This window comes from Saccopteryx leptura, chromosome 8, assembly GCF_036850995.1.
Source record: "Saccopteryx leptura isolate mSacLep1 chromosome 8, mSacLep1_pri_phased_curated, whole genome shotgun sequence".
Lineage (NCBI taxonomy): Eukaryota > Metazoa > Chordata > Mammalia > Chiroptera > Emballonuridae > Saccopteryx > Saccopteryx leptura.
In genome coordinates, this window is record NC_089510.1 from 27,017,545 (window position 1) to 27,043,567 (window position 26,023).

The window sequence follows — 26,023 nt, forward strand, 5'->3', positions numbered from 1 at the left end:
GATCATCTCATTAGGAAGGAAAACATTTTTGTGGGTTACTCATTACAAAATCATATTTCTGTACAACAAATTTATTTTATGGCATTTGTATTTGAGAATTGGTCCAAGCTGACTATTGTATATTCAAGAGTAGTTTCTTTGAATACAACCTAAAAGTTTAAGTGAAAGCTACACTTTAAAGTTATAATATAGTCATGATTTTTTGTTTGTTTTAGTTTGTCTTTTACAGTGTTTGACATGTCAGGTCAAGGAAGATACAGAAATCTCTGGGAACACTATTACAAGTAAGTATGTTTGTGAATGTTGTTTAACTAGATGGGTATAGCGTAATAACAAATAATGATCAGAAATCCGAGTGATCGCATCAGCCAGGTTGCAGTTTTTATTTTTTATATAATTTAAGCGTTTCCTAATTTTAAAAGAATACAGACATACTTCACATTATTGCTCTTATGCATGAAATCTTTCATAACCTTGGACCTTTGAATATGCTATTCTTTGGTTTTAACACCCTATTCTACCCTACTTCTCTGCTGCTGAAGATGAATGTATTCATACTTGAAGGACTAGCTCAGAAGTCACTTTGGTGGCGTTTCACAGGGTTGCCCAGGTGCCTTGGCCCAGGGTCCACACAGCACTTTCACACCTTGTGGTCCTGCTTGCCGCGTCTTAGAGTTCTGTCCCACAGCTGCTTCGCTCAGGGGATCGGGAACTCCTGGTGTATAGGGCAGTGAATATTTATTGAATAACTTTAGTTAAAATAACAGTACTCTTAACAGTTGGTCCATTTATCCTATAAGCAATTCTAAAGATTTTTTCAGCATATGTGAGTCAATCACTCACTAATCATATTAGATAAACCGCTGTCAAACTACTAGAATCCAAATGTGTTACACTCTCTTAAAGTTTGCATTGAGGTTAAAACAAATTTACTAATTTCTTTTTTTTCTCCCCCCCCAAAGTGGAGGAGGGGCAGACAGACTCCCGCATGTGTCCGACTGGGATCCACCCAGCATGCCCACCAGCGGGCAGTGCTCTGCCCATCTGGGGCATTGCTCTGCTGCACCTGGAGCCATTCTAACACCTGAGGCAGAGGCTGTGGAGCCATCCTCAGCGCCAGGGCCAACTTTGCTCCAATGGAGCCTCGGCTGCGGGAGGGGAAGAGAGAGACAGAGAGGAAGGAGAGGGGGAGGGGTGGAGAAGCAGATGGGTGCTTTTCCTGTGTGCCCTGGCCGGGAATCGAACCCTGGACTTCCACACTCTGGGCCAACGCTCCACAGCTGAGCTAACTGGCCAGGGCAAATTTACTAATTTCTGATATTGCTAGGACTGCTTCATTTAAAGGCAGTGTAACTCACTTTTAGAATCTGAAACTTAAAAATAATATACCTTTTTCCTTATGAATCCTTGAAATGGTATGTAATGACTGCCAGCTCAGATGTTGATTTTGATTTTGATTGGTTCTTTCCTGTTAATTGAGTAAACATTGTAGTTCTCAGATAGGAACCAAGAAGATTTATTGCAGTATTCTTTTCCATGAGTACTTTAATAGATTGAAGACCTATTTTAATCATATATTGATCCAGAGGACTTCAGAGGTAGAGAGGAAAGCGTGCTTCAGATCGCAGGGTCAGATTGGAAAAGGAGAAGTGGCGTGTTGTTATCTCACGTGAACTCTCAGAGGAAATGTGTGACAGTTGCTTCTTTATTTTTCTTCAAGGAAACCTGAGCTTTCAGTATAGGATTTTTAAATTCCTGCTCCAATGTGGTGGTAAAAAATTTCTTTTTTAAAAATAAATGTATTTACTTTTTTTTTTTTTTTGTACTTTTCTGAAGCTGGAAACAAGGAGAGACAGTCAGACAGACTCCCGCATGCGCCCGACCGGGATCCACCCGGCACGCCCACCAGGGGCCACGCTCTGCCCACCAGGGGGCGACGCTCTGCCCCTCCAGGGCGTCGCTCTGCCGCGACCAGAGCCACTCTAGCGCCTGGGGCAGAGGCCAAGGAGCCATCCCCAGCACTCGGGCCATCTTTGCTCCAATGGAGCCTTGGCTGCGGGAGGGGAAGAGAGAGACAGAGAGGAAGGAGGGGGTTGGGGTGGAGAAGCAAATGGGCACTTCTCCTATGTGCCCTGGCCGGGAATCAAACCCGGGTCCCCAGCACACCAGGCCGACGCTCTACCGCTGAGCCAACCGGCCAGGGCCATATTTACTTTTTTTAAAAATTGGTTTTTTTTAATTTACAAAAAGCAAAAATATATTGTAATATATAGAAAAATAGTACTTCAAAACAAGGAAACTATTTTTTCCTGATTTTAACTTCATAACTATTTTGGAAAAAGTTACTGCTGAATTCAGGAATATTATAGATAAATTGTAGGTTGAATGATTTTGAAATGGTTACTATTGAGGGGTCCACAATAATAGTAAATTTATTTCTAAATTTATCTTTATTCTTTTCTGATTATTAAACAAGTACATTTTATTCTACTGGACTGAAAAATTTTAAAAGTATTGTCTTTTGAAATATATAATGTACACTTTACATAATTCAAAATTATATACCATATATAGTTTTTAATCCTGATTTTTCAGTTAACATTTATAAAGATAAATCAGGAAAAACATAAAGACTATAATTAATGGCTGCTAATATTTTTTTATATCCTATGCCAAAATTTGCTCAATTATTTATTATTTGAATGTGAGGTCTGTTCTCAGTTTTTGAAGATTATAAACAGTCTTTCAGTTAACATCTTGCTGCATAAATCTTTGTCACAGTTCATATTTCCTTAGAGTAAATACCAGAAATAAAATTACTGTCTCTAAGTGAAGGAATATTTTTAAAGCTCTTGATAGATATTTCCCATTGTAGCAGTTTCTATATCCACTAGTAATGTATGTGTAAACTTCGTTTGTTTTTTAATTGATAGAAGGTGGTAAAAAAAAAAAAACGTTTTATTTTGATGTTTATGTGATTAATAATGACATTGAACTTGAAAGTCTTAATTTATGACTGGAATAAGTGATTCACAAAATAGTGTAAGTGTCCAATAAATATATGAAAAGATAATGAACTTCACTTACAATTAATGAAACACAAGGTAAAATAATATACTTTTAGAATGGCAAAAATTGAAAAGAATGGTAGGAGCCATGCTGCAAGGAGGTAGGAAAATGCTGGTAGTAGTAAAATTGATAGGGCATTTTCTGGAGGATAATTTATCAATGTTTACCTAAAACTTTAAATTTTATATAGTATCTAGAAATTTTATTACTAAAAACAGATCTGTAAAGTTTCAACAGATTTAAAAAATGCTTTTAGGGGGATGTTTATCTTTGAGAGTTTTTCATAGTAATGAAAATTTGAAATAACCTTAAAGTCCAGCAATAGAAGTTTGACACAATACTTGATAACACATTCATGCAGTGGAATACTTTATAACTATTAAAATAAAGGGTGCAGAAGGTATCAGTGTTTTTTGAAGTACTCCTGTGATCTCAAAGTGAATCCTAAAACTAGTTCAATGGCTGGCTATCAGCTTTAAAAAAAAATAGAATAAAATAAAAACTATTTCTAAGTATTGTTTAAAGGGACCTATTTGAAATATACTTACATATACTTATGGGTCTATTGCATCTTAATGTAAAATGTATGTCTTACTATGGTTATGGTAAAAATAATTTGAAAAGCACTAGTGTAGAGCTATAATATTTTATATAAAAGTAGTTTAAACTATACAGCAAAAAAGATCAAGGGAGTGTACGTACATGTCAGAAAAGCAGTGTATAAAACAAGATTCCATTTGTAGCCCTGGCCGGTTGGCTCAGCGGTAGAGCGTCGGCCTAGCGTGCGGAGGACCCGGGTTCGATTCCCAGCCAGGGCACACAGGAGAAGCGCCCATTTGCTTCTCCACCCCTCCGCCGCGCTTTCCTCTCTGTCTCTCTCTTCCCCTCCCGCAGCCAAGGCGCCATTGGAGCAAAGATGGCCCGGGCGCTGGGGATGGCTCTGTGGCCTCTGCCTCAGGCGCTAGAGTGGCTCTGGTCGCAACATGGCGACGCCCAGGATGGGCAGAGCATCGCCCCCTGGTGGGCAGAGCATCGCCCCTGGTGGGCGTGCCGGGTGGATCCCGGTCGGGCGCATGCGGGAGTCTGTCTGACTGTCTCTCCCTGTTTCCAGCTTCAGAAAAATTAAAAAAATAAATAAATAAAAAAAAATAAAAAATAAAAAAATAAGATTCCATTTGTATAGAAGTAGATATTCATGTGACTACTACACAAATGGTCAAAATTTATTTATACAAAAATATTAATAATGATTATATCTGTGTAATAGGGTTGTGGTTTTACTTGTAATTTTTTAAAATTATAAAATGAGTCATTAAATTTCCCCTATGTCATCTAAGTGAAAAGAAATGACTTTACATGACATGTCACTAATGGTTAATATATTAATCACTCATAGGAACTAATAAAAAACAGCACCAAAGCCTACAGTAATAAACGGACATAGGTTATGAAGAGATGATACACAGGTTAGGACATGTAAATGGATGGTAAATATGGAAAAATGTATAAGTTTATTTTTAATTTTTGTCATTCTCTATATTATACAGAGATGGACAAGCCATTATTTTTGTCATTGATAGTAGTGACAGATTAAGAATGGTTGTGGCCAAAGAAGAACTTGATACTCTTCTGAATCATCCAGGTAACGTGTGTCTGTCAGTCTGTGATATCTGTTTATACAGGATGTTTTGTTCTTTGGTGTTGGCAAAAAGTATTACTTGCATTATACAATGAATCTATTTAAAATTTTAAAACATTATGCAAAACTCATAATATCTTTACCTATAGAATTGTATGTTTTTTTCATTGCAGACCTTTTCCTGTGTTTTTCAGGTACATGTTTATTTCCCCCCAAATAAAAATGCCCATTTTACTGATTACGTAAATAATATCTCAGTAGCAAAACATGCAGATAGAAAAAAAAAAGAATAAGGAAGAAAGTAAAAATTCATCTATATCAACACCCATTAAAATTATTTTAGTTACCACCTTTTCATGTGTGTATGTCTGTGTAATCACAGTATATCTTAAAATACTTATTTGGGGAACTTCTTTAAAATTTTCTCAAGATACCACTATGAACAATTTGGTAATTTTTTTCTTTCCTGCCTTTATATAATTTGTACCATGTATGTATATATTTACTATATCTATTTCTATATTGCACACACAAATGCACCAAAGATATATACTCTGTATAGGGTTGGGGGCATGAGAACTGGCATTATTTTGCTAAAACAGCGTTGTATTCTGTATCCTCTTCAGCACCTTCCTATTCTCAAATAACACTACATGATGGAATCCTTTCAAGTCAGATGTATTCTGTATCCTCTTCAGCACCTTCCTATTCTCAGATAACACTACATGATGGAATCCTTTCAAGTCAGATTCCAGATATCTATTCTCTGTAATGCTGTCTAATATGCCATTCTGTGATTATATCACAGTTTATTTACTATTGGCGGATATTTCTTTACCACACTACAAACAGTGTTTCTGTATGTATTGTGTAACTATGCATTTGTAGCCTTACTCATGCCTGGAAAAAGATTTTAAGTGGTCTTTGTGCTAGGACTTTTAGTAAAATGTGATGGTTTAAAAGAAGCGTGGATTCATTTGAAATGAAATAAGTAGCATGGGGCTTTCTAACAGTTCTTGCTGTTTAACCACAATATCTCTGGCATTTTATCAGGCAACCTCAAGCTTATTAGAATATTTTGGGGGTAAAATTATCTAGCCTTACTTTTTATATGACTTTTCACTTAAAAAAAATTTATTGGGGTCTGACCTGTGGTGGCACAGTGGATAAAGCATTGACCTGGAACGCTGAGGTCGCCGGTTCGAAACCCTGCACTTGTCTAGTCAAGGCACATATGGGAGTTGATGCTTCCTGCTCCTCCCCCTCCCCCCCTTCTCTCTAAAATGAATAAATAAATAAAATTTTTTTTTAATTTATTGGTCTTTTATCTGGTGTGGGAATGCGTTTTTGATTATGCATTCCGTTAACCTTTCCACTCTCATCAAAAAGTGTAATGTTGACTAATACAATGAAATCCTTCCTACAAAATCTGCTTCAAACATAAGGGAGCTTTAGTTTTTTTCAAGTAAAGCTTTTTCCATGTATCTTTATGTACTGATGAATTTATTTTATGGGATAGATTCCCATAGAAGTACAAATTGATAGTTATAGAATAGTCATGGACACGTAAAGTATAGCATATGGAATATAAAGTCACCAATATTTCAATAGCTGCATGTTGTCAGATGGGTACTAGATTTATCAAGGTGATTAGTTCATAAGTTATATAAATGTCTGATTACTATGTTGTATACTTGAACCTAACATATATTATATTTCACCTGTGTTTCTAGAAATACAATTGATACTGTTTACATCTTCCACATTTTTACTGATTTTTTATTTTGTCAATTTCTGAGAGAGGAGTGTTAAAGTATCCACCTATAATAGTGGATTTCTTTGTATTTACCTTTAACACTGTCAAATTTTGCTTTATGTATTTGGAAGCTTGTTTCTTAGGTACATACACACTTAAAATTGTTTTGTCTTGATTGACCCTTCTATAATTTTTACTGCCTTTCTTTTTCTTTGATAATAACCTTTATATTTTAAAGCAACCTTGTCTAATAGTACTGTAGCCATGCCAACTTTCTTACACTTACATTTATGCATGTCTTTCATCCTCTCACTTTCAACTTGTGTGTTCAAAGTATGTTTCCTGTAAATATTATATTGTTATGTCTTTCTCATCTATTCTGGCATTCTCTGCTCCAGGATAACTTCTAGCTGGATGAAACATTTAAGTGTAAAAATTTTTAAAACCCTGGGAGATTTTAAAAAATAATTTTGGGCTCTGGCCAGATAGCTCAGCTACTTAGAGCATCGTCCCAAAGCACAGGGGCTGCAGGTTTGATCCCTGCTCAGGGCTCGTACAGAAGCAAGTCAGAGTTCCTATCTCTTTCTCCCTTTCTCCCTTTCTCCCTTCCTCTCTTTCTCTAAAATCAATACAGTAAACATTTAATAATAATTTAGGGTCAAGAGGAGGCATTTCTAACCATAACACAGAACCTAGAATTCTTTTAAAAAAAATGATCATGACTTTATAAGAAATTTTGAGTTACAAAATGGACTGTGAGCAGTCAGAGGCAAGTAACAAGCAAGGGGAATTATTTGTATTCATATCCTAGGTGCAAGACTTATTTCCTTACTACTTAAAATAAAAATTAAGTGAAAATGCAGCAATATGCTGGATGTTTATAAAAAAGAAATTCTAAACATTGTTTGAATATATAAAAAGATTCTTGACTTTTCTCAAAACAATGTAAGTAAACACATTCTCATAGTACCTTTAACCTATCACTGGAAATGCTCTTTTTACAGTGTTTTGAAGTGTGAATTGATACAAATTTTAAGGGAAGGCAGTTTGATGATAATCACTATCTGTCATATTAGCAATTTACAGATCCTTTGTCCCAGTAATTCTACTTCTCAGATTTATCCAGCAGACATACTGGGCCATTTACAAAATTCTATAGTTTACCTACAACGTTGTTTATAGTTGTAAATATTGGCAGCAACGTAAATATATCTCAGTTGTGTCTGATTAAATAAATTATGGTACTAAAAGACAATATTTCACAACAGTTAAAATAATGAAGAAACTGCTCCATATGTACTGATAATGGATAGTCTCCAGATATGAAATTAAGTGAAAAGTAAAAAGGTATAAAAAGAGAATAGTTCATTATTTGTACAAAAAAATTGTATATAATAATTGTTTGCAAATATGTAAACTATTTCTGAAAAGATGTCATATTACTGAATACCATTTTGTTTCTTCTGAGTTTTGAACTATTTAAATGAATTATCTATTCCCAACAGTGAAAAATGTTTCCAACATTGTAACAAGTAAAAATATTTTGTTAAAATATTTAACTTGCTACTTATACAATACTGTGAATGAAATCTAAAATCAGAATCTTTCTACTTCTATTTGAAGTTTACCTCCTTCGTGTTAACAGTAAAAACAAAATAAAATATTTAGATCTTTTGTAGGTTCTCCTCACTAACTTGTTAATGAGCCCCACATCCACCTCACTTGTCTGTATTTTAAAGCTCCAACCAGAAGGCAGATAGTCTTGGAAGAAGTATTTTTAAATTCTTGTATTTCTCAAATACAGCCTGACAGTCTGTGTCTTTAAATTTTTGTGTAATATAGAAAGAAGTGATTGGAAACAATTTTAATGAATTTTAATTTTAAGGATTTGGGGAAAATGACCAAACGGCTGGAAATATGATAGTCTTATTTTGTATTTCAGATATTAAGCACCGACGCATACCAATCTTATTCTTTGCAAACAAAATGGACCTTAGAGATGCAGTGACATCTGTGAAAGTGTCCCAGTTGCTATGTTTAGAGAACATCAAAGATAAGCCATGGCATATTTGGTAAAGTTTTATTTTTCATTTTATCCTTTTGAAAAATCTCCAAGCTTCCATGTTTCTTTTACAAGCTCATTGTATAAGTGATCTAACGTGGTAGGATGTAAGCTAAGGACTTTGTCTTATAGAATCTGGCATTGTAGGTGTTCATAAATATATTACTTTTAAAACCTTTCAAGTCTTTTTGGGGATAGAAAAGTATAACAACTCTTTAAAAGAATAAACTTGGCCCTGGCCGGTTGGCTCAATGGTAGAGCGTCGGCCTGGCGTGCAGAAGCCCCGGGTTCGATTCCTGGCCAGGGCACACAGGAGAAGCGCCCATTTGCTTCTCCACCCCACCCCCCCTCCTTCCTCTCTGTCTCTCTCTTCCCCTCCCGCAGCCGAGGCTCCATTGGAGCAAAGATGGCCCGGGAGCTGGGGATGGCTCCTTGGCCTCTGCCCCAGGCGCTAGAGTGGCTGTGGTCACGACAGAGCGACGCCTTGGAGGGGCAGAGCATCACCCCCTGGTGGGCAGAGCGTCGCCCCCCCTGGTGGGCGTGCCGGGTGGATCCCGGTCAGGCACATGCGGGAGTCTGTCTGTCTCTCCCCGTTTCCAGCTTCAGGAAATAAAAAAAAAAAGAATAAACTTACTTACCCAACTTCAACTGTGCTGATTGCCTTTTACACATTAAATCAGCCAACCACAGTCCTGTTATACTTCCTTCAGGAGAGAGTCCTCTTGTGATAAAGCTCTATAAAATATCAATACTGTGTCTTCCTGGCTTCATTTTTTTCTTCACTTTGCTTTTTCTCTTGCCATGTGACCTCTTTTATTTTTTTTCCTATGGTGTATAGTCTGTGTTCTTACACTAGTGCAGGGGTAGTCAGCCTTTTTATACCTACCGCCCACTTTTGTATCTCTGTTGGTAGTAAAATTTTCTAACTGCCCACCGGTTCCACAGTAATGGTGATTTATAAAGTAGGGAAGTAACTTTACATTATAAAATTTATGAATGCCAACTTATTTCTCTAAGTGTGTCTATAATTTTTACTTAATTCAAACTGGACAGCTAATTTTCAAATAGTCCTTCATTTACTGTTTTTTTATTTTTTTCGATATTTTTAAAGCATGTATAAAATATAAAACACATTTATTCTTTTCCACTTTTAGAGATAAGGTTAATGCATAGTGACGTAGAGATAAAATATTGCATCTCTCTTGCCTTACATACAAGTCAATTTACTGGGCAATTAAAGATTATAGAGAAGTATAGTCTGGAAAATTAAATGAAAAGTTTTATGGTTTATTTTTTACTTTTCTACTAAACACATAGTGAACTCTGATTTTCAGGATCCGATGGCAGTATTGTTCTTCCTGCTGTGTGTTCTTTGACTCAGTCCCTGGTGTGATACGTATCTGTTTTTGTTTATTTACTGTCTTGTAAAGGAGATATATAATAAAACAGGGAAATGGATGTATAAAATTTCAGCTGGGAAGGTAAAGAATAATAAAGTAGGCTAATAAGATAAAAAATGATGAGAGATCCTCCCTCTCTGAGATCTAATTGGAGTCAGGGAGCAGTTCACACAAAGGTTTGGTGGAACAGCTTTCCAGGTAGAAAAGCCAGCAAGCGAGATGGCTCTTGGATGAAATGTTTACCTGAGACCTACGTACTCTTGTGGATCACTGTCACCCTCTTCAATTTAAATTTGTAACTAATTAAAAAGATTTCTTAAAGGAAAGAAAATGTACTTGGAATTTGCTATTTCAGGAATAGCAAGCGATCCAAGCTGACTGGAGCAGAGAGATCTAGGAGGGATTTGTAGATGAGATCACTGAGAAATAATCAGGGGCCATGTCACGAAGGGCAGTGGTCCCCAACCCCCAGGCCGCAGAACGGTACCGGTCCGTGGGCCATTTGGTACCAGTCCGCAGAGAAAGACTAAATAACTTACATTATATCCGTTTTATTTATATTTAAGTCTGAACGATGGTTTATTTTTAAAAAATGACCAGATTCCCTGTTACATCCGTCTAAGACTCACTCTTGACGCTTGTCTCGGTCACGTGATACATTTATTCGTCCCACCCTAGGCCGGTCCGTGAAAATATTTTCTGACATTAAACCAGTTCGTGGCCCAAAAAAGGTTGGGGACCACTGACCTAGGGCATTGTAGAACATGGTGGAGACTGTGGCTTTTATTTAGTTGCATGTCTTACGTTTATTTGAAGAGAAAGTAGAATTCAAACGTTTGAGAATTAGAGGGAAAAGATGCAGGATCCATTGATGGACACTTGGGCTGTTTCCAGATCTTGACTATTGCAAACAATGCTGCAGTGAATATGGGGGTGCATATCTTCTTTTGAATTAGTGTTTGGGATTCTTAGGGTATATTCCTAGAAGTGGGATAGCTGGGTCATAAGGCAGTTCCATTTTTTCTTTTTTCTTTCTTTTTTTTTTTTTTTTTTGTATTTTTCTGAAGCTGGAAACAGGGAAGCAGTCAGACAGACTCCCGCATGCACCCGACCAGGATCCACCCGGCACGCCCATCAGGGGGCAATGCTCTGCCCCTCCGGGGCGTCGCTCTGCCGGGACCAGAGCCATTCTAGCGCCTGAGGCAGAGGCCAAGGAGCCATCCCCAGCACCCGGGCAAACTTTGCTCCAATGGAGCCTCGGCTGCGGGAGGGGAAGAGAGAAACAGAGAGGGGGAGGGGTGGAGAAGCAGATGGGCGCTTCTCCTGTGTGCCCTGGCCGGGAATCGAACCCGGGACTTCTGCATGCCAGGCCGATGCTCTACCACTGAGCCAACCGTCCAGGGCTAAGGCAGTTCATTTTAATTTTTTGAAGAAACGTCATACTGTTTTCCACAGTGGCTGCATAACCAGTAGTGCAGGAGGGTTCCCCTTTCTCCACATCCTCGCCAGCATTTGTATGTTGATTTGTTAATGAAAGCCATTCTGCCAGGTGTGAGGTGATACCTCCTTGGGGTTTTAAATTGCTTTTTCTCTGATGATTAGTGACATTGAGCATTTTTTCATCTGCCTGTTGGCCATCTGTCTTTTTTGGAGAAGTCTCATTCACTTCCTTTGCCCGTTTTTTAATTAGATTGTTTACCTTCCTGCTGATGGGCTTTAGAAGTTCTTTATAAATTCTGGTTATTAAATCCTTATCAGATGTATTGGCAAATATGTTCTATTGTGTGGGCCTCTGGGTTCATCTTTAATGGGACTCTCTGTGCTTCCTGAACTTGTGTTTTTTCCTTCACCTGGTTAGGGACATTTTTAGCTATTACTTCATACAAGTTCTCTCTCCCTTGTTTGTTCTTTTCTTTTTCAAAACCCCTATCATGTGGATATTGTTTCACTTGGTGTTATCACAGAGGTAGGTCTCTTAGAGTTAGCTCAGCCTTCCTGAGTCTCTTTTCTTTTGCTTTTTGCTTCTGTGCTTAGTGTTATTTTGTCCTCGAAATTGCTGATTCAGTCCACTTTATCCAACCTGCTGTTGATTCCGCCTAGTGAAGTCTTCATTTCAGGTATTGCATTTACCATTTCTGACTGGTTGTTTATTATGGTTTCAATGTCCTTTTTAATGCATACTATCTCTTTAAGTTCTCATTGAGATCCTAATAACCCTTGTTTTGTACTCTGCATCTGGTAGTTTGGTTGCTTCCATTTCGTTTCATTCTTTTTCTGTGGATTTTTCTTGATTAGTTTGAGGCATATTTATTTGCCCATTTTGCTTGTGTATTAGGTAGTTCTGCTCTGGCTCCCAATTTGGTGTGATGTCTTTATGAAGATGTCCTGTTGGGCTCAGTGGTACAAACCTCGACACCACCTGAGCTCCTTGCTCTGGGAATGTTTCTTGAGGGATATATTTATATTTACCCTCCTGCTATATGTGCGTCTTGAATGCTGTTGGCCTTCTGTGGGTGGAGCTGGCTGTCTCTACTGGTCCAACTTGATGATGTATATAAGATGCTGTGCCATGGCTGGCTGCTGGGGTCTGGTCATCCTGCTGGACGCCCCCTTTGGCATGGCACTTGTGTGGCTAGTTGGGTCTAGCGCTGGTGCGATCTGCTGCCCACTGCTGGTTGTGTTGGTTCTGGGTCCTCTTGAGCAGCGTTTGGGTCCAGGTTGCTGTCAGATGTTATTTCTGATCCTCCTTGGTTTACCTTTCTGGAGCTACCACTCTGTTCACTGCTGTGTCTGCGTTTTTCTGTGCCTGGATATGTGTGGGAGGGGTCAGCCTGTGGATAAGGGTTAACTTCCTCCTGCTGAGACCTGAGGGAATCTCTGTAAGGAGCCCAAGCTCCTAAGATTTGCCTTCACTTTTTAACCAGCCCACATCCCCGTGCAGCTGCCTGGTCTTCCCACAGAGCCTTTTATAATACTGCAGGCTGGGCTCAGAGCGGCCCCATCCCAGCAACCCTGCACAGGCTGTAAGAGTGGTAAGGTGGGACAGCCAAGGCAGGGAGGACAGTAGTCGGACCCCCTGCTTGCGGGAGTCTTGGTCAAGCACACGGTGTGCGGAAAGTGGCCCTGCACCAGAGCCGAGTCCCCCAGCCACTGCTGGACACTACAGTTCTATTTCTCCCCAGAGAGGGGAGCAGCAGGTTCAGGGTGGGTGGAGCCGACAGTCCCCTCTGCAGAAGTGCCTTCCACTGAGGAGCCACTCGTGTCAGGGAGGAAGGTTGAGACAGTCTCCTGCTGGGGCTGATTGTGGCACTGCCACAGGAGGTGGCTAAGACCTTTGTCCCGTTCCAGTGGTAGGCTCCAGGCAACTCACACTTTGAGTGTCTCACTGTAAGCCTTTCGCCTTACCTGCTGTGGGACTTAGCCCAGTGGGACAGAGTGCTGGGGACGTGGGCCGCCCTACCCGCTGTGGGACTTAGCCCAGTGGGGCAGAGTGCTGGGGACGTGGGCCGCCCTACCCGCTGTGGGACTTAGCCCAGCGGGGCAGAGTGCTGGGGACGTGGGCCGCCCTACCCGCTGTGGGACTTAGCCCAGCGGGGCAGAGTGCTGGGGACGTGGGCCGCCCTACCCGCTGTGGGACTTAGCCCAGCGGGGCAGAGTGCTGGGGACGTGGGCCGCCCTACCCGCTGTGGGACTTAGCCCAGTGGGGCAGAGTGCTGGGGACGTGGGCCGCCCTACCCGCTGTGGGACTTAGCCCAGCGGGGCAGAGTGCTGGGGACGTGGGCCGCCCTACCCGCTGTGGGACTTAGCCCAGCGGGGCAGAGTGCTGGGGACGTGGGCCGCCCTACCCGCTGTGGGACTTAGCCCAGCGGGGCAGAGTGCTGGGGACGTGGGCCGCCCTACCCGCTGTGGGACTTAGCCCAGCGGGGCAGAGTGCTGGGGACGTGGGCCGCCCTACCCGCTGTGGGACTTAGCCCAGCGGGGCAGAGTGCTGGGCACGTGGGCCGCCCTACCCGCTGTGGGACTTAGCCCAGTGGGCTGTCCTACCCGCTGTGGGACTTAGCCCAGTGGGGCAGAGTACTGGGCACGTGGGCCGCCCTACCCGCTGTGGGACTTAGCCCAGCGGGGCCGAGTGCTGGGGACGTGGGCTGGCTGACTGTGAGGCTCTGCCTCATTCAGTGTGTGAGCTGCTCTGCAGGTGCTGACCGCCGGCAGAATTGGCCTCGGCTGGGTTTGGTTCCGGAGGGCTCTCCCTGTGGATGTGCTGCTTGTACTAGCTGGTTTCTGTTCTGATGATGTCTCTGTTGGCCACTGGATGTGTTGGTTCTGGCCCTCAGCAGCCTGTTTGGAGCTACAAGCAATCCGAGTCTGTGGCTGCCTCTGCTGGGCTTAGGTATTCAGGGAAGGACACAGCTGCACACCTAAGCTGTCCTTTCCCAGCACCGGGCCTGAGGGTGTGTCAGCAGAAGTTCCCAGGCTTCCTGAGACTCCTCCTGCTGACTCTGTCCGCTGGCAGCTTGTTGGGCTCTGCGCTACCAAACCTCTGAGAGAGGAGGGAGGCTGGGACGAGTCATCTCCTCGGAGGCAGAGGTGCCTGTCGGGTCAGGCCAGGCGGTGGGTGGGGCTCCCACCCCAGGGCCCCTGGTGTCATTCTGTCCTCAGACCTCAGTAGGGTGTGGCCACTAGGAGTTGGGTGGGTAGGTAGGTCCTCTGACACCTGAAGATTTGGTCTGCCAACAGCCCGAGCAGTTTCTACTGAATCTTCCATGAGAGGGAAGCCCCAGTCATATTGGCAGGAAAGTAGGGGAATAGCTCCGACTTCAGAGCCAGACAACTGAGTCATTGTCATCTCCTGAGTCCGTCAGCCCTCTGCACCCTGGCCGCTACTTCACAGCAGGGTCCAGTCTCCTTAGGGTGGGGCCAGGGACTCCCCGGTGGGTCAGTGCTTTCCCCTAGCCAGTGGTCGGCAAACCCATTAGTCAACGGAGCCAAATATCAACAGTATAACAATTGAAATTTCTTTTGAGAGCCAGATTTTTTAAACTTAAACTATATAGGTAGGTACATTCCTTATCAAGGTAGCGCCCGCACGTGGTATTTTATGGAAGAGCCGCATTCAAGGGGCCAAAGAGCCACATATGGCTCACGAGCTGCAGTTGCCGACCAGGGCCTTAGGCTAATGCCACACTGGGGGTGCTCACCCAAGAAAGCTGGTGACTGCTGCGTTATGAAAGAATGACTTGGCGCAGGGGTCTTGGTGGCTGTCCTCACACCATGTTTCTCTCCAGGGCCCCCAATCTCAGACTCTCTTCACACAACTCGAGGCCACTCAGCCCTCCATCCGCCGGAGCCTAGGGTACATGGCTGTGAAGGGGATTTTCTGTGTTGGCCCTTTCAGAGAGTGCCTGCGTCTCCAAGAACTCCCATTTTCCTTTCTGGCAGACAGAAACCTCCCCTCTCCTTACAGCCATGTACTACACGGCACCTCCTCTCAGCTCTGGTGTGCTAAGCTGCGAGCCTTGCTTGGGGTTTAGGACCCACACCTCTCAGGGTTAACCAGCCCTGCAGCTGAGATGTCCCGTGTGGGGGCAGGGACAGCTGTTTCCACATCTCTGCACTTCCTACACCAGACGGTGTGGCTCTTTCTGCGAATCCTTGCTTAGAAGACTCCTCCTCACTTAGTCCATAGTTGGTTTTTCAGGATGATTGTTCTTAAATTTAGTTATAACTCCAGTTCGGTCCTGGGAGGAGGCGAGTGGAACGTCTTCCTACTCTGTCACCATTTTGAATCCCTCCTAGGATTTCTTGATTCTACCAGTTTGCCAGAGTTATAATTGCAGGTTATCCATTTCCAGTAAAGTGACTACATCCCATGGCTAAATTAATAAATCTAATAAGTAAATGCTGTTGAGTCATTGGGCTGGGCAAAGTAGAAAGGGGGCCTCAATAAAACTTTTTTACAACTGGAAAAATAACTGAAAGTCTATATTCTGTTAATACCACTCAGAGTACTATTCCTAAAATAATATTTCCAAGTATCATACAGATTATATCAATACAAATGATGAATAATTTTTCATGTCTTGTTCCAGAATACTGAGACTTTTATTTTTTATGTACATTCAGTTTCAACACCTAAGAAATTTTACTCAGATATGTTACTAGAGTATATTCATTTACCATATGGAAAAATTGCAGATATTTATTCTTATAGTTCAACTATATTCTTAACAGCAATGAAATGAATGTTTCCTATGGATTTTATTTCAGCGCTAGTGATGCCATAAAAGGAGAAGGATTGCAAGAAGGTGTAGACTGGCTTCAAGGTACATCACCAACACTTCCGTCTTCAGCCTTTTCCATTCACCTTGTTCATTCCTTTCTAACATTTATCTTGACTATATCACTGCCTTTTTGCTCTCTTGCTACCATTTATTTCTGCTGTCAGAAAAAACACTACAGTAAGTATCCAGTACCTTGCTCAATTTACTTCTATTACATTTTTCTAAAGGATTTATTTAAATAAAATATTTGTATTTTAACTGTCAATATGTGGGACAAATAGAACATTTTTTAATTTATATAAAGCAGTAAATTTCTATGAGATCTAGTAACAGAATCAAATCTGATGTTTGGAAGAAACTTTAGGCCTATTGTCAATAACTAAAATAAGTCTTCATGACGTATATTTTAAGAATGCTTTAGCCTGACCGTTGGTGGCATAGTAGGTAGAGCATCAACCTGGGATACTGAGCTCACTGGTTCAAAACCCCAGGCTTGCCTGGTCTAGGCACATATGAGAAAACAACTACTCTAAGTTGATGCTTCCTGATCCTCTCTCCCCTCCCCAAAGTCAAAATTAAAAATATTATTAAAAACAATAAAATACCTAGGAATAAATTCAACCAAGAATTTTAAAAGACCTGCACTTGGAAAATTATAACACACTGAAGAAAGAAAGTAAAGAAGATACAAATAAGCAGAAGCATATACTGTGTTCATGAATGGGAAGAATAAACATCATTTAAATGTCCATGTTACCCAAAGCAATCTATGGATTCAGTGCAATTCCTATGAAGATACCAATGGGATATTTCTCAGAACTAAAACAAATACTCCAAAAATTTATGTGGAACCACAAAAAAAGAAGAGCCACGGCAATCTTGAGTAAGAAGAATAAAATTGGAGAAATCATGCTACCTGATATCAAACTATACTACAAGGTTATAGTAATCAAAACAGCTTGGGACCAACAAAAACAGACGTAGCTCAGTGCAACAAAGAGCCCAGAAATAAACCCATGCCTTTATGGTCATTTAATATTTAACAAAGGAGGCAAAATATATAAGGTCTACCGGAAAGTTCTGTCCGTTTTTGGAATAAAACAAAATACAGATTTTTCTTACCGTCAATAAACTTTATTAAATAATATAATTGCCATTGTTATTAATGATTTCTTGCCAGCGTGAGGGCAATTTGTATATCCCATTTTTGAAAAATGTTTTATCTTTTGATGTGAAAAATTGAACCAGTGCTTGTTTGATATTTTCTCCATTTTTGAATTTTTTGCCCTTCAAAAAATTTTGTAAGGACAAAAACAAATGATAGTCGGAGGGTGCTAAGTCCAGGGAATATGGTGGATTTGACAGACATGCTTCTGTAGCATTTCTTCCTTGTTGAAATTTGTATACAATACAGTGGCGTAAATGAACTTTATCAGTAGCCATGGGTACACTATTGCTTCACATATAAGACTAACGTGAATCAACTTTGTTTTAGTTAATTTGCTACGTCAGTATGTATACATTAAGTGATAAAAATAGAGAGGCACACATGCACCAAATAAACATGTGCTTACGTGTGGAAACTTGTGATAGAAACGGACAGAACTTTCCGGTAGACCTTATAAAATGGGATTAAGATTGTCTGTTCAGTAATTGGTGTTGGGAACATTGGACAGATAACATGCAAAAAAATGAAATGAGGCCATCTTATACCGTACATAAAAATAAACTCAAAATGGATTAAACACTTAAATGGTAGACTGAAAACCAAAAAATCCTAGAAGAAAAGTAGTAAAATCTTGGACATTTTACATAGCAGTGTTTTTCTGGTACATCTCCTCAGGCAAGGGAAACAAAAAAATAGATAAATGGGAATTCATCAAACTAAAAAGGTTTTTCACAACATAAGAAATCAGCAAATGAAAATGCAATCCACTGAATGGGAGAACATATTCCCCAATGATACATCTGATAAGGGGTTAATACCCAAAATTTATAAAGAATTTATAAAACTCAACACCAGTAAGACAATCCAATTAAAAGGGCAAAGGACCAGAGTAGATACTTTCCCAAAGAGGACATTCAGATGGCCATAAGATACATGAAAAGTTGTTCACTGTCACTAATCATCAGAGAAATGCAAATTAAAGCCAAACTGAGATATTACCTCACACCTCTCAGAACGGCTGGCATCAGTAAAGCAACATACAACAAATGTTGGTAAGAAGAGGGAACCCTCATTCACAGTGATAGAAATACAGGTTGGTGCAGTCGCAGTAGGAAACAGTATGGCATTACTCAGCAAATTAAAAATTGAACTGCCTATGACCAGTAATACCACTTCTGGGAATGTAGCTAAAGAAACCTAAAACACTAATTCAAAAGAACATATGCACCCTATGTTCACTGTAGTGTTACAATAGCCAAGATCTGGAAGTAGCCCAAGTGCCCATCAGTGTGAGTAGATAAAATCTGTGGTACATTTACACGGTGGGATCTACTACTCAGCCATAAAAATGAAAGAAATCTTACCCTAATACAACAGCATGGATGGACCTGGGGAACATTATACTGAGTGAAATAAGCCAGGCAGAGAAAGACAAATAGGATTTGACTCATGTGGAATCTAATGAACAGAATAAACTAAGTAGAAACAGACTCGGAGAACAGACTGACAGCTGTCAGAGGGGAGGAAAGTTTTGGGGCTGGTGGAAAAGGTGAAGGGATTAAGCAAAAAAAAAACCCTCAGACACAGATAACAGCACAGTGAACACCAGAGGGAAGCGGAGGCAGGGGGAGGTAGAAGAGAGTATAGGGGGTATAAAAGGTGATGGAGGAAGACTTGACTTGGGGTGGTGAACACACAATATAGTATACAGATGATGTATTAAAGAATTGTACTCCTGCCTGACCTGTGGTGGCGCAGTGGATAAAGCCTCTACCTGGAACGCTGAGGTCGCCAGTTCGAAACCCTGGACGTACCTGGTCAAAGCACATATGGGAGTTGATGCTTACTGCACCTCCCCCCTTCTCTTTCTTTCTCTCTCTCTCTCTCTCTCTCTCTCTCTCCTTTCTCTAAAATTGAATAAATAAAAAGAAGAAAAAAAAGGAATTGTACTCTTGAAACCTATATAATTTATTAACCATTGTCACCCCAATAAGTTCAATTTAAAAATAAAATATATGATAAAGACATTTATAAAAAAGAATGCTTTGCTCCATAAGTCTTCACCTATACATAACATGTTTACACAACCCCTATTTATTATAAATATATATTTAGACTTGTAAATACTGGTATTCTATTGATGTTTTGTAAATATTGATGATATCAAAATATCTACTACAGGTTGGTACAGGCTTACTAAATTAAGATATATCATGCCTGACCAGGCAGTGGCAAAGTAGATAGTGTCAGGCTGGAACGCAGAGGACCCAGGTTTAAAACCCTGAGGTCACCAACTTGAGCGCACAGTTGCTGCTTGAGCCCAGAGGTCGCTGGCTTGAAGCCCAAGACTTCTGGCTTGAGCCCAAAGGTCACTGGCTTGAGCAAGGGGTCACTCACTCTGCTGTAGCCCCCAGTCGAGTCTTATATGAGAAAGCAATCAATGAACAACTAAGGTACCTCAACAAAGAATTGATGTTTCTCATCTCTCTCCCTTTCTGTCTGTCCCTCTCTCTGGCTCTTTCTCACTGTCTCTGTCAAAAAAAAAAATACATATGTTGATTTATGGACAAGAGTAGCCGCTAACCCATACATTGACATAATATTTCTTTGGTTCAAAGTACTAAATTTACATCTGATAAATATTTTTATCTGTTATCATTAAAATACGGTATTTTAGTTAACTGCACAGACTTTTATTGATCTTTCTCTTTTGTATTTATATAGTCATGACATTTACCATTAAACTGTAAAGAACATTCTAGTCATAGTTTTATAATTAAGTGAAACTTAATTGAGAACCTTTGGTGGTTCTCAGAATAACTACTGGAATTTTTCTGTGAACACACCAATTGAGTGTCTTAGACTGTAGTAAAGAAGTGGTCAAAGTTAAGGAGCTGATCCCACGTTAAACAGAGGTTGCAGAGGAGCATTCCAGAGAAGACACCAAAAGCATATTTTCAGCCTTGATTCTTACTTTCAGATGCTATTATTGCTCACAGTGAAGATGCAGCATGGATCAAACCCTACTATTATTCATAACAAAGTAATTCAAAGCACAGTGATCGCTATAAATAGGTTGATACGGTCTTCTGAACTTTACTTCTTAGCTGTATCATAGCTGTCTTTTGTTTTATTTTGTAACAGTGAGGCCACTAGGTGTCAGTAACAATCCAGCATCACTGTACCACTTGCAGCTCTGGCCTTGTCACCTCACTCTTGTATCTGATTTGCTATCTTTGCATCTTACCTCCCAAGTCTTTGTAAGGAGGGTACATTATTGGAAATATTTTTGTGCCTTTCTGTGGCCATATGTTTTTAGGTAATTGCTACAACACTTTTCTGCAAGGTAAGTTAGTTATATACGCATTTTCTGTAGGCATCGTGGAATAGCTAAAAAGTACTTGGGTTTTTTTACTCTAGCAGATTCATTCTACTTATTAATTAACTTCTCTTATCTTGTGAAGGTAATTTTCTTCATCTCTATCTTAAAAGTCAAAATTGTTACACAGATTAAATGAGGCACTGTCTTGTGTTAACATCTCTAAGAAAACACTCAATAAATGTTAAATACACCCTTTTACCTCACTGCTCTATTTAATGAAGAAGGAAACTTCATAAGTAGATTAAAAAGTACGTTGTTTTGGTTTTCATATGACAGCCTTTGTTCATATTTCTGATATAATAGTAAACAGTTTACAGTTTGATGCTCCAGTCTCTCTGAGTTTGAAAAGAGGCAACAACCTATTTTACAAAGTTAGTAACAGTATGTAGGAGGCTTGTCTGTACCTGTAACTAACTTAATAACCAAAAGTTTTTATGGAATCAAACTATTAAAAATGTTTTGAATTTATCGCTTTAGTTTGCTTCCAGAATTCTGCAATTTCCTAGTATCCCTTGGACCATTTTAATCTTATTATTTAGTTTAAGGTTGAAATTTCAGGGATAAAATATTAAATGACACATTTTGTGCCATGATTTCATTCTTTTTTGGAAGGATTCACAATTATTACTTGTGTATCACAGCCCCAAAACAATAATACCTGAGCAGACTATGAAATACTTTTTAAACCAACAGAGAATACACTGATACCATTGCAGAGGTATACGTTGTTTTCTAGCTCTGAAACTTTGAAGTGAAATATATATAAAAAGGAATCCCATGTGACTAAGGAAACTTGCTCATTTTATTACTTGATCTGTATGAGAAAGGTTAATACTTTCAGGTTTTAATATAAGATTTATAGACTGTTCGTATGGGTCATCCAGTAAAAGAAGATTGAACACACAGTTTCATCCCTTAAATTTCACTAACAGTAAAGTGACTTTTGTTTAAAGACATTAACCCACAAGGGCCAAAAGAATGGGAGTGACAAAAATGGCATCCAAATTTTGGAAGCTGGATATCTGGTGAATGTTGAGTGATTGAACAGATCTGCTGAATGCTGAATGACTTAACAGTTCTAAAGACCTTTTCTTCTTAACAGAGAAAGCTGAACTCTAAGCTAGCACTGGGGAAAGCTGGAAAGCGTCCTAATTTACATTGCAGATCCCCCCTAGACTCTTAATATTGAAGGAAATTGGAAATAAGATGAGGTAGGGCTGAAAAGACAAGACATAATCATAAATCTACCCCAAGAGAAGATTGAAGGTTCATTCTCTGCAGAAAGTCAGTGTATCTGGACTGGAGAACAGCAGACATAACTGTTACGTGGTGGAGCTGAGCTGAAAATGAGTAACTGAAAGTTCTCACACCAAATATCGCAACCTTCTTCTGCCTTCCCCTGCTTCTCCTAGAACACACTAGTTATAGGCAGGGTAGAGAGTCATCTTTGAGGAATCAGACCAACCTAGAAGAAAAGACCTAGCAGTATGAACATCAGAAATTCCCAAGGAAGTGGCTTACGTTGATACACTCGAATGAAGACCACATCTGGCAAGCCTAACACACGTATCAAAATTCCAATCAGCTTCACAGCGTTCCTCATACGTATGAGAAGATGGCAAAGGGTCACCAGGCTTTTAGGACCAAAACTTGATGAATTATGGAACATAAACAGGAAAGGCAAGTTAGAGGAAGTAAAATTTATTTAGGGAGAACATTTCAAAAAACATAGAGTAGCAAGAACAGAGAACCAAAATATGAGTTCTTGGATAATATTGTATAGTGGAAATGGAAAACTCAAAAGATAAAATAGAGGCAATCTCTCAGAAAATGGAACAAAAAGACGAGGAATAGAATATTGAAAAGGAAAGAGGTCATGTTTAGGAGGCCCAGTGTCCAAATAGCAGGAATATCAGAAAGAGAAAACGGGAGAAAAATCATGAAACAGTATTTTCAAAAACTGAATGATGAGTTTTTAGTTGAAAGGCCTCTTGAGAGGACAGTGCAGTGAATGAAAATATTCTCACACCAAGGCAGGTCGCTATTAAAAGTCAGCACTGAAGACAATGGAAGAGTCTACAAATTTCATGAGAAGAAAATAAGTTTCATGTAAAGGGTAAGGATACAGAATAACATCAGACTTTTCAACAGCAACACTTGGAAGCTATAACATAATTGGTCAGTGCCTGGGCAGTCCAAGTAGAAAATAATGGAATTATGTTTTCAGGCAGTATTAGTGTGTTGTGACTGTAGAATTAAGACATCTTCAGCCATGTAAAATCTCAAGAACTTACTTTCTGTACCATTTACCACTGAGAGGTGTACTCCTTAAAAACAAGGAAATAGACCAAGAAGAAAAAATAAGGGTTATGAAACAGGAAAACCAGCACAAGAGAGTAGGGGAAGGAATCCCCTGGATGACAGTGGACACAGATAGATCCTAGGGTGATAGTGAAAGATCACGTATGAAAGTAACTGGGCAAGCAGAGGAAACAGCTGGTCCAGATTAGAGTCTTAGAAGGGTCTAGTGAAATTGATAGACAACGTAATGTGCTTCATATTAATAAAGGTTTAAACAGTGCAGAGTAGTGAGATTGAAGTAGTATTAATACATAAAAAGCAAAGAGGCAGGGAATAAGGAACAATTATTAACTTCAGGGAAAACATAATATAGTTCAAGACAGGAAAAGTAGCTGGGGTGTACCACCTGTCGTATCTATGAATAGTACTTACAGAGTCATATTGTATTAATTATATTAATGACTACATAATTATAAGGCTTACCAGAAAGTTCTGTCCATTTTTATCACAAGTTTCGACACGTAAGCACATGTTTATTTGACGCATGTGTGCCTCTCTATTTTTATCTCTTAATGTATACATACTGATGTAGCAAATTAACTAAAACAAAGTTGATTCACATTAGTCTTATGTGTGAAGCAATAGTGTACCCATGGCTACTGATAAAGTTCATTTACGCCACTGTAATTTTTACGAATTTCAACAAGGAAGAAATGCTACAGAAGCATGTAGAAATTTATTGAAAGTGTTTGGTGAAGGTACAGTTTCTGATAGGACATGCAGAAGATGGTTCGAAAAATTCGAAACAGGTGATTTCGACCTTTCTGATAAGCCACGTTCTGGACGACCATCTTTGATCGATGACGATGTTTTAAGATCATGTTGGAACAAGATCCTTTTCTGACAACATCGGAGATCGCAGAAAGGCTTAATTCAGCTCAGCAAACCATTTCGGACCATGTTCGAAAGATAGGATTGGTGTGGAAATATATTATTTAATAAAGTTTATTGACGGTAAGAAAAATTTGTATTTTGTTTTATTCCAAAAATGGACAGAACTTTCCGGTAGACCTTATATATTAATGACTACATTGCTGTTAGGAGAATGGGAGTACTATTGTAAAAGTATTATGAGGGTTGCAGAATGCAGCACAGGGGTACACAGCAGCTGAAGCCTAGTATCAAATGGAAAGAACTGATATTTCAACAAGTAATAATAAAAGTACATTATTTAGAGATAAAGAGGTAATCACCTAAAAGGGAGTTGGAAGTAGTCGCCTATGAAAGGGGGAGGAAGGAAATTAGGCCGGACTGCTAATTTTTATACAGCCTTGTAGAACTAGTTGGCTGACTCTGCATATACAACTGTGGTGAAAACAAAGACTATAGTATGAATTGTGCTTTTTTAAAAAGTGTGTGCAGGCCCTGGCCAGCTTGCTCAGTGGTAAAGCATCAGCCTGGCCTGTGGAAGTCCCAGGTTTGATCCCTGGTCAGGGCACTCAGAAGAAGCAACCATCTGCTTCTCCCTTCCTCTTCTCTCTCTCTCTCTCTTCCTCCCTGCCTCCCTCCCCTGCCCTTTTCCTGCCCTCCCTCTCACTCTCACTTCCCTCTTCTGCAGCCATGACTCAGTTGGTTCAAGTGCATTGGCCCCAGGCACTGAGGACGGCTCTGAGGAGCCTCCGCCTCAGGTGCTAAAAATGGCTCAGTTGTGAGCATGGCCCCAGATGGGCAGAATATCAGCCACCAAATAGGGCTGCCAGGTAGATCCCAGTCCAGGTGCATGTGGGAGTCTGTCCCTTTATCTCCCTTCCTCTCACGTGGAAAAGAAAAAAAAAATGTGTGTGCATAGGTTTTACTGTGTTCTTACAGATTTGTCTCAGATTATGTTAAATAGATTTTGCCCTGTGGAGACTGGTAATTTCTTTTCTGTTTTTGTTACCAGATCAGATCCAGGCTGTGAAGACATGAAAAGATAGTATTTGGAAACAACAGTTACCAATTCAAGCAACATATCTTAAGGCAAACTGAATATGTTAAAAATTTTTAAGTCATTTGGGCATCTAAGAACACTTTCTAATCTGTTTGCATTTATGGACTCTGAATAAACTTTATAAGACTATAGGACTTCAGATACATGAATGTGTCCATTAATCTTCAGAAAGACTTCCCAGAATTATCAACTTCTTAGTAAAAGTCTACACTGATTGTAATGAGAATGTTTAAAGTCTGAGTAAAATCCATCTCATTGTGAATTATGTTTTCATTTTATTTCTTAAATTGTCTTCTAAAAAATTAGTTTATAGTATGACTGCAGTGTGGTTACACTTGTGAAAAAGAACTTTATTTACAAAGGACCATGGGTGATTATTGTATATTGGATTTTTACTGTATGTCACCATCAATAAAGCGAAAATGTCATGTACCAACTAGTATGCTTTGTTTATAGTGAAAAAATAATGCTGTGTTAATATGCTGGTTGGTGTTTTACTCTCAAATATTTGTAAATCTGAGACCAAGTTACTCTGAAATTATTTACTCAGTGAATATATATTGAACATCTCTATTCCTGTACTAGACTGGCATTATCCTACACAATGATGATACAAGGTAAATAAAACATATTCTTTATCCTCAGAGAACTTAAAATTTAATGTGGGAGAATTTGAGAATTTTTAAAAATATATTGAATTTTATTTCATTGGCTGAATGAAAATATTTTATCAAGACTAAGAGTTATAAAATGAACTAGTGTGTGATTCTTCAGTAACTATCATAACTGATAATTCCTTTAAAATTTCTCCAGTTTACAGTAGTACTTTGTTAAAATAGATGGTTACTTACAAAACTTCTTTTCTGAGCGTAAACTCCCACATAAATGTTTAGAATTTTAGGCATATCTCAGGTATCTACTATATGCAAATTGTGTTATTCTCAAAACTTAGAGACCATGTAGAATTATAAACTA

The 26,023-nt window shown here is 39.6% G+C and overlaps 1 protein-coding gene across 2 annotated transcripts in view; it reads left to right on the forward strand.

Moving 5' to 3' along the window:
* Positions 1–25,480, forward strand: part of ARL6 (ADP ribosylation factor like GTPase 6) — a 36,137-nt gene extending 10,657 nt beyond the window's left edge. The window contains exons 4-8 of one of the 2 annotated variants that reach the window (XM_066348032.1): positions 216–284; positions 4,617–4,711; positions 8,407–8,536; positions 16,194–16,249; positions 25,001–25,480. In XM_066348032.1, the coding sequence (XP_066204129.1) occupies positions 216–284; positions 4,617–4,711; positions 8,407–8,536; positions 16,194–16,249; positions 25,001–25,026 (376 nt within the window). In that variant the 3' untranslated portion in view covers positions 25,027–25,480. The remainder of the gene's footprint in view (positions 1–215; positions 285–4,616; positions 4,712–8,406; positions 8,537–16,193; positions 16,250–25,000) is intronic. The other variant, XM_066348033.1, reaches the window with a different exon arrangement.
* Positions 25,481–26,023: the final 543 nt, after the last annotated feature.